Here is a 10281-nt window from a genome sequence, read left to right as displayed (position 1 = left end):
TAGAATACGTTACACATTACACGTAAAAATAATGTTAAGCCCAAACATCTAATATAATTTTTATAGTTATCTAATTAAAATTTTATTATTTTAATCAATTAAATATATAATTTAAAAATATATTTAGTTGTTTATTGAATAGATAAAGTTTTTAAAATAAAATAAAAGATTACAAATAATACAATGAAATATGAAATTCTAAAAATCACCTTAAATAATATTTGTTCTAAAGTTAAAAACAAAGTAACACTAAAATTGACCATTTGGGTCCAAAGTCAAAAGAACTAAATTTAAGAAATCCAGAAAAGCAAGCACTGGTTACCCCCTACTGTAGCTCAGATGTACATGGTACATTACCACGTGAGACGACTGAAATTGACCTGTGGAATGTCCTACTCCATACATGCCAATAACTTTTAATCAATTTTTCTATTATTGTTAACTATTTTTTTTTCCAGAACCAAACCATAGATCTTTCACTGTAAAAAGGCTAATGGTGAAGAGAGGAAAAAAGAGAACAAATCGGACACAGTGAAAAGAGATCTTGGGTTACGAAGTTAAGTCAAAGGCAGACATCTGCTGCCTCTATAATTTTTCAATTTTTGTATTTATGCATTTTGCTGATGCCACTAAATTTTATTATTATTATTTTTATATTTTTTTAAAGGAATGATGCAACTAAAATTCTGGGAGATCAATGCGGGATCGTGTTTTAACCAATTTTGGGCAATTTCGAAACTTTACAAGTGGGATTGGTTATTTTATTTTATTGATCATATATTTTGTCTGCATCTAATTGTGATGTGGCTTATTAATTTTGAAAGATTTGTTTTACATAAAAATATTAAATAAATAGAGATTTTTGAATCAGATTTGGATGTTGTGTGTAGTGTTGTAACATATTAACATAACAAGCACTGGGATAATATAATGTATCACATGATTAAACTTTGATAAATAAACAAGAAAAAATTAATCATGCACAAAGCTCAGAGCTAAAGATTAACTAGAAAAACTCGTCAATCTACAAAACCAATACTAGTACTGTGAACAAGGAAAAGTTAAGTCTCTTAACAAAGTGAAGGAGCAAAGTACATTCAAAACATTGATCAAACCAAATAACCAAAACTACATATGCAACTTTTGTAAGCTGAAATTATGTTTGATGAACATCATTCTAATCGACACTATTAGTATTTGTTGTGTCTTTTGTTTTCAACATTCCAAGATAACACATCAATACGTATTGGCTTGAACACTAGATCTCTTCGAATTAAATCACCAATGATACCCCTGTAAGAGCCCGGGTCATGGATGACCCGGGATATCAGATGGATTCCCAAATCAGGGTCAATCTGCAGGGTGGATTCTTCTGAAGCCGGGCAGGTGCAAGCCCGGGCTCTACTCCCGGGCAACCAGACGCATGGGCTCTTATATAAGCCCCCGATAGACATTCTAACCGGGCCACCTCGATATGAGCACCGCACTCGAGTACACTAGCAGAATAGGATGTGGGCTACCGTCCTATCTCTGACACTAATCCAAGTGGTTGACAAAGTCAGACAGGCGGGATGTGACTAGTGTATGATTTGACATGTCAGAATGTAGCCGCCCTACTATAATTAGTAGGTAGCACGCAGAACGAGGTCATCAATGCATCCCCTACTATAAATACCAGGTTTTATCTTCACATTTACGATTCATTTTATTGTCTACACTCTTACACCAATATCACAACCATCACTTGGTTACATTGGTCTTTTGTTGAGTCGTTCACTGACTTAAGCATCGGAGTGACCACGCTGGACACCCCTCCGGCGCCCATTCACGAGTTCATTTCATTGTGTACAGGTTACAGCTGAAGCCATATTACAGAGATATATCTCATTGCTCTTGTTCCCTTCATTATCTTGATAGCACATCCGGTGGAGCACCGAACCCGGCTCGTCCATTTAACCCGGATCGCATCAACCAACTTTCGTACTTGTTGTCATGTATTCATCAATTCAACTCTAACATATATCTTTGATTATTTATAAGCTCTTTTAGATTAGAGTTTATTTATTGAATAAAATTATATAAGATATGAAAATAAAAGTTTCATTTGGAAATAAACTTTTTAAAATAAATATATCATATATAGAGTTTATCAAAGATCTCAATAGATAGTATAGAAACACAAAATTCTATAATTTAATATGCGCGATTCAGGCATGGCAGGAAAAACTCTATTGAGTGCTTCAAAATCAGGCAAGTACTCGACATCGATTTTATTTCTCAGCTGGACATGAGAAATCAATTATGGAGTACTGGTTTTTCAGCAACTACAACCATTGGTAGGTGTTGAATTGTTCTCCTGGTTGAGGATCATCCGTCGGTGTTTTCACACATGACAGAACACTAGTGTGTGCACCCATCTCTCTCCTTATGTCATGCACATCATATTGATCGCCTACCGTTTATGGGATAATCGCAAAAAATTCAAAGAAAATTTACGATGTTGATGGTGAGCACAGAGAGATTTCAGAGACAAAGTTAAAGAAATAAACACAAATAGAAAGTGAATAGAAATATGATTAAATAAGTACACTTGCGTTCAACGTAAATAATTCCGAAATCAGTGAATAATCAAAATTTTTATCTAATGTCCAACAGTAACAATTGAACGTAAATAATTCCGAAATCGGTGAATAATCAAAATTTTTATCTCATGTCCAACAATAACAATTGAACGTAAATAATTCCGAAATCAGTGAATAATCAAAACTTTTATCTCATGTCCAACAGTAACAAATTAAAGTTTAGCCAGTAAAAAACCAATCATTTCCTAACAAAATTTTCACATTGCATCTCAACGGTAATATAACTAAAGGATGCAATTAAGTTTTAAATTAATCACACTTAAACTCATTTTAGCCACAACATCACTATCCACTAGAAATCACAAATATTCAAAATGAGTAAGATTATGTGTAATATATTTTATCTGTGTGTATTTTGAAAGCGAAGCATATTCATTTCATTGACTTAATAGAAGAATATTTATTGTATTGATATGTATTTTATTATTATTAGTCGAGAAAATTATATTTTGGTCATTTATGTTTGTCTCTTTGTGATTTTGATCCTATGTGTTATCAAATTTTAGTTTTAGTATGTTATCTTTGTTTTTTTTTGACAATTTAGTCATTTTTTCGACGTGGCACCAATACAGTGCTGATGTGACGTTGTGTGTTGTGTCATATCAACAATTGTAATGAAAAATGACTAATATTACAAAAAATAGAAAGAGTTATGACTAAACTGAAATTTTGTAATATACAGAACCAAAATCACAAAGAATTTAAATATATATTACTAAAGCAATAATTTTTCCTTATTATTATTATAACTATTTTGTATTTGTTTTTGTTGTTGTTATCATTATTATTGATCTGTATTAAAAAAATGATAATGGTTTGAAAAAGAAAGAGAAAAAAAAAAGAGAAGATGAAAGAAAAAGAGAGGATATTGTCTTATATCATTTTAATCCACGAGCATCCTATGTTAATAGTATAATTTTCAGTTTCTCTAAACTACTATAAATCTTATCAAATTAAACATGACTATACTGTATTATATTTTATTAATAAATCTCTTTGCATCATATCCATTGTCTTATATCATTTTAATTTCAAAAATTGATTTAATCATTTCAACTTAAAAAATGAATAAATTTTATTTTTAAATTTAAAAAATATTTATTTCTATTTTGTTGCGGATTAAACGTATAGCTCGTGCCACCACTAGCTAGTATATATATATAAAATTTGATTATGTTTTTTGTGAGACTGTTTTACGAATTTGATCGATGCAATCCATAATTATCGTATAAAATAATATTTTTGTATAAAAATTAATTTTTAAAAATCGAATCAAATTAAAAAATATATATAATAAAATTGACTCTTAAAATAATTTCACACTACTTGCTATGATAAAGTTAAGAATACCGTATGGTCCACTAGGTGTGTGTGATACCTTGTCACCTTGCGGAGCCTTGAAAATTAAAGTAATTCCGACAGAGGCTCAATTTTTTCTAAGTTGGCGGCTGGGACAAGTAATTATAATGTGAATTCCTTATTCCTTTCATACATGTACTGATGTACGTACATATACATATTTACATTACAGCAATCGATACAGATACAAATACAATGAGAGGATCTGTAAATTCAATCAATTATATGAATACGAATTCCGACAAAGTCATTAAAAACGAAGAGAGGGGGGGTCACATGTACCGTATGATACAATTACAGAAATATCACAATCTGTTCATCAATTTGTTTGTCCGTGGTAATAATTATTACAATTAATACATTTAATTTGATGAAGAGACAAACTTCCCTTCATCTTCAATTCTTTTTTTTTTTTTTTTACCGTACTTCTGAGATAAGAAAAAGGAAAATCAATCCCTTTAATTGCATGCCTGTTGAGTGATGGTAATGTCGTCTGCTTCACTAAAATTGAATGCTTGGTAGTAAATTGGGCATTGAATTTCAACCTACAAAACAGTACAACGTAAGGTAATTTAATTTTGTCTTGTGGAGGTTGGTTTTTACGTACGTACAAAGCTTCAGTTGATTGATGCCGTTAATTAATGTAGAGCATCTTCAGTCCAACTTAAGTTACACTTGGATTGAAACTTATTTTATTTGAAATAAATACAAATAAAAAAAAAAAAGAGGTATCATTAATATTTGGAATTAAACTTATGTGCGCTCACTCGTCTCTATACAAAACAATGCATGACCAGCTCATTTTTTTTAAAATAAAAAATACAGATTTAATTGTTTTTTTTTAAAATATTTAATTGGTCATTCCGTAATGGAGTGGATTGTACGTACAAGCATCCTTTGCATGTTTTCCCTACCAATGTTGGTACAATAATAATGGCATTTGGAATGTATTTTGCACTAGAGTAAGACGTGTTTCATTCATGATGCGTATTGGGACACAATGTAAAATCGTAATGCGTCTTTCTTTTTTTAAAAAAAAGTAAATAAATTAATCATAATAACAGTACACTAACATCCATTTGTGGTAGCGTGAAGTTGCATATAGTTTTTATCGTTCAATATAATTCGTCTTTTCTTTCATAGAAATTTATTTATTTATTTATTATTATTACAAAACAACTGTAAAAATCATAAAATCTAGTTTGATTCAATTAAACAATTGGTAGGAACTTATAGGTTGAGATCTTTATGGGACCCCATCCAATATCATCACACATTTTACAAAATTTTGAGGAAAACAGCACACACCACCAAACCATTCCTAAAGTTTAGGCACGATCCAATGATACAAGGTTTTCCAGTGGTTTGTAATAATTAATTGCAAATCGGATTGTTAGACAAGTTTAAAAGGTTCGAATTAGGGTATATTTAAAAGTTACGACTTGAAATATGGCTCCTCCATTAATTCCTTCCGTCCATTGGATGATGACAGTGATAGCGAGTGTGACCAATCTCATATGGACTTGTTTCTCGCTACTTTCATAATAATTGTCATCTTATGCTTCAGCCCCACCNTATAGACACACACACACACATGTGATTTGTTTTTGTAGGTGAAATTAGTGCTAGTTAAAAATGTTTAGAATTATATTATACAAATCAAATTTTTGCAATATAGTGAGCTCGAGAGTTGGAAGAGAAGATAATGAAATTTTATTTTACAGGATTCAAGTCTCTGTCATCCCTTATCGTTTCAAATTTCATATTCCATTAATTTCGATTTTATTTTTATATTCGGAAACACACAACTTTTGAAAATTATTTTAGCCAAAAAATTAATATTGATTGAAAAAATGGGAACAGGCTGTTTACAAGTTTGCTGAATTTGGTAAATGATCCATTTCTCATTCTTTACCTAATATTTATATACCTGTCTTCATAATGAAAGTAGCTAAATAGCTTTAAGACCATGGTGACTGATTCTTGTTCTAATCCCACACGAAATATCAAAGAAAACTGTTGATTTTTTTGATCCTGATAAAAGAACTCATATATATGCAGTATGCACCAACGGTAATTGTTAAATCCTCTAAAGAAATCATGTCTGAATCATTAATCATGCCCCCAAAAAATTTCGGCCTGCAATTTTGTTTGTTTGTTTTTTTTTTTTTTTAATATAAAAAAGTCAATGAATTATTTGGTTTCAGGCTTCGGTTGGAAGAGATCAGTCAACAGCTGGCAAAATGAGTGTATATTACGTGAAAAAAGAAAGCTACGCGAGCTTTAAAAATCGACAATTGATTGTTGTCTTGGGCCTGAGTTTTGTTATGTAGGTCATGTACGTCTGGATTGTTTTCTGTCTTGTCGCGTGTTTGCTTGAGAGAAAAATAACCAACGAAGTATTATAATTATAACTTTGCTATTCTATGGAGGAAACACACAAGATGATCAGAATCATATGAAAATGTAGCAAGACTTCAATGATGCTGATGAAAGCAGTGAAGGAAATCCGAAGAATCTTTTTTTTTTTTTTGGAGGTCTGAAACATTTCCTAAGCTCCAATCGAGCTCAAGCTATTTGAATTCATATTTAAGCTAAAATCAACAGCAATACAGCATGCAGTCAAAATTCCAGTTCAAGTAGCTCTGACTGCTTGATTGAGCTACTTTGATGAAGTTATAATCTCCCAGTGCTCGAAAAACAACTTCTTGGGATCCTTCTCTTTTTTTTTTTGTTCGTGTTATAAAATAAAATTTACAAAGACCAAAATGATAGATTCAATATTTCAAATTTTTTTAAAAATCAAATTGTATATATAATGGAGCACACACGAGTCCAATTCAACTCCGCTCATGTATACAAAGAAAACATTGACCTCAACTGACAACAAAAATTTAGAAAAATCTCATGTAGCAGCCACAGTGCTTCCTTTATAAAGCAAAATCCTTTACCAGAAACACCCGGAAACATTGTCATGTCCTCAGTCTATTCATGTCATCAATAAATCTTAGAATATTTTTCTGTGTAAATCTACTTCCCCATCTGCTCTGCTCTCAGATGAAAATTTTCGTTGCTCCTCTTTGACTAATTTGTTGGATGATATTCAAATTATACAAACGTATAGAACAAGAACGATATCTGAACTATTATAATATAATTTATAATTATTAAAGAACTTTCTGGTCTCTAATTTTTTTTAATCAAATTCTACTATTAGTTTGAATAATCGATTTCTCGATTCGGCATCTTATCGGACTTTTATTTGGTCCCAAAAACCATCTAATATTTTATTTCCAGTTTCATTTCAGAAATACATCAACCGACCACCATTTCATTCGTTATCCTAGCGGATTTATGCAGAACACATTTACTGCAAGAACGTTGATCCGAAGGTTGTTGCCTCAATAGATAAACCCCTAGCACAGCCTTTCAAAACGGAGAGCAGGCAGAATATTTGGAGTGATTTTACACTTCTGTCTTCTCATCCTCCTATCAAGCATATCTATCCTCTGCTGTCAAGTTTTCTTAACCAAATGTAGGCAGTTGTTGTGTTTACTCATTCTTTTGATATTCTTTTACCAGGCAGCCCTACAGAACTTGGATGCTTGGACGTAAAATTATGGAGGAACAGAGAAACTTATTGTTACCGTCATACCAGGCGTAGCAGATAGAAAAGGAGAGACATAGTTATACAGATTTCACATCCCTTCATTGTAGGGTTGAGGTATCTTGCTATCTGGTGCTAATATAAATTTAGTACTTTAAATACATTTGATACCATATCCTGAATATTTAGTGCGTGGATCAAGATTTTCGACTAAAAAATATATGACACTGTGAATGTGTGTCTGATTGCAACCTCTCGAGTCGAATCCCAAGATTAGTGACACACTGATACCTGTAATGAAACAACATATGCAACCTTATGGACAGTTTCGAGCTCTATACAGTACTACACCCTGTAACTAAAGAGGTAGCAATTTCTTGACTCCAGATCTCTGTTCGGCAGTCAACTTAGTCGGAAATTTTATGTTGAACTTGATCCGCAGATCACCCTTTTTCGAGGGTTCTTTGGAAATCGGCATTCCTTCTCCACGCACCACCTCTTCATAGCCTGGATGAATAACACTGTTTATAGGTATACTCAAGTTCCTCCCATCCAACGTGGTTAAGTGGACTGTGTAGCCTGTTAACGCTTCAGCAAGAGATATTTTCTTCGTGACAACAAGATCATTGCCATCCCTCGTGAACACGCTGTGTGGCTTCTCGTCAATTACAAATACCAAATCTGAAGGAATCACGTTTGGTTCTTCGTTTCCTTTATCTGGGAATGTGATCTTTGTTCCCTTTTTCCAGCCAGGTTTAATGTCAATTGTCAAAATCTCTTGTATCGGTAAAGTCTTTCTGTACAAATATCGCAATAATCATAAGAAAACCAACAAGCAAGCATGGTAAATGAAGAGCGCAATAAAAGACTTGGACAATAGCAATCTATTCTACATACCCACTGGCATCGGCAATTTCTCTGGAAATTTTCATCTTCTTCGTAGATCCTTTGTAGAGTTCTTCCAAGCTGCAAGGTAAGAGCCGTTCAATAGGTGGCGCCTTTCTAGGACCTGAACTCATATGTCTACTGTCTCCTCCAAAGGAGCTAAAGATATCGTCTCCAAACATGGAACTAGAAAATTTCGAACCACCTCTCGTTCCATTACCATTTCCCATGCCTCCGAATGGGGATGAATGGCCAAAAAACTCTGCAAAGATGTCATTGGCGTTTCTGGGGCTGAATCTAAACACATTGGGTACGTCCCCAGTCCGGAAAAATGTTGTGCCACCAGGTCCACCAGCATTCGGAGGGGGCACTTGACCTTTCAGTCCCTCCTCCCCGTACTGATCATAGATTGCCCTCTTCTGGGAATCACTTAGAACCTGGACAAACAATTAGAATATAATATTCAGGACCCCCATACTAAAATACTAACAAATTATGGGCCACTAACCTCTAAAAATTCCACGTTTAAACAATAAAAAAAAAAATCACAGGCAATATGATCATTCTAGCCTCTTTGGTAGCCTCTAACCAAAGATAACAACCTTAAACTATTTCTCTACAGTAAAAGTTCCATGTTTGTAAATAAACTCAATACCGTTGTGATGAATGAAAAAAAGTTTCTACCTTACATATCAGTTTGTATAAGAAAAGATAAATCTCAATAAATTAAACAAGCAATAAACGGACGGATATCAATATGAACGCACATGTATCTTTGGGGGAAACAAATAGACAGCAAGAAAAAAGAGCTTATACCTCGTACGCTTCAGAAATTTCCTTGAATTTAGCCTCGGCTTCCGTCTTATTGTTGGGATTTTTGTCGGGGTGCCACTTCATCGCCAGCTTTCGATAAGCTTTCTTCAACTCATCGTTCGTTGCATTCTTGTCAACCTTCAATATCTTGTAGTAATCCACACCCATACTTTAATTCTTATTCTTCTAATCTGCTTTTCTACTCAAGACAATACGCAGTTGTGACACAACTAAAAGTTCGAAATCTAAAAGGTATACGTATATCGATCGAATCGGAAGACCGCTTGTATATATGTTATATATATTTTATTTTACGATAATGATAATGATGGCGATTAATATACAGGCAGATGGAGAGATAGGGTCTGGGAGGACGTGGAACTCTCCAGATTTTGGTTAGATTCTGATTCACCTTCCAACGTGGGAGGATCTAGACTTATTATTATTTCGGTTAGATGCTTATATAATTTAATTTAATAATAATAATAATTTGAGATATAGATTAAAATATAATTAGAAGAAAAATGTTCAATCAAAAAAAAATTTGATCGATCAATTTATAATTTTAGGCCACTGATTTATATTTTTTCGATTTTAGTTTTTAAAAATGTTAATGTGACATTGTAGTCTGGAGTGAAAATTGATTACATGTTTTTTTTACAAATAAGTAATTATCACACAGAGTCTATAACTTAACAATTTAATATAAATTATTATTGATGTATTTTGTGCATGATTTTCATCATTTTTTTAATATATATTTCAGTATAAAAATTTAGTAGAAAGACCTGTCAGCTCCTTTACCTTGTCATTGTTTCTATCCATATCCATACATAAATAAAAATAAAAATGTATATAAATATATATATGTATATATATACTATTTACTATTTATTTTGTGTTTCTACGTTCCACTTCATATGTAAAATATTTATCAAATTTATTCATAAATAGAATGTAAATATCAATTCTCAT

At 32.4% G+C, this 10281-nt stretch overlaps 1 protein-coding gene across 1 annotated transcript; it reads right to left on the bottom strand.

Moving 5' to 3' along the window:
• Positions 1–7728: 7728 nt before the first annotated feature.
• LOC140984784 (uncharacterized) lies at positions 7729–9691 on the bottom strand. The gene is made up of 3 exons (XM_073452405.1): positions 9310–9691; positions 8506–8930; positions 7729–8405 (listed from the first exon to the last, which is right to left on the bottom strand). The coding sequence occupies exons 1-3, from the start codon at positions 9472–9474 to the stop codon at positions 7967–7969; spliced, it is 1029 nt and encodes a 342-aa protein (XP_073308506.1). The 5' UTR covers positions 9475–9691; the 3' UTR covers positions 7729–7966.
• Positions 9692–10281: the final 590 nt, after the last annotated feature.

Source organism: Primulina huaijiensis, chromosome 9, assembly GCF_012295235.1.
Source record: "Primulina huaijiensis isolate GDHJ02 chromosome 9, ASM1229523v2, whole genome shotgun sequence".
NCBI classification, from domain to species: Eukaryota; Viridiplantae; Streptophyta; class Magnoliopsida; order Lamiales; family Gesneriaceae; genus Primulina; species Primulina huaijiensis.
Note: the sequence above shows the minus strand (reverse complement) of the source record. Positions and strands in the feature narration are given on the sequence as shown.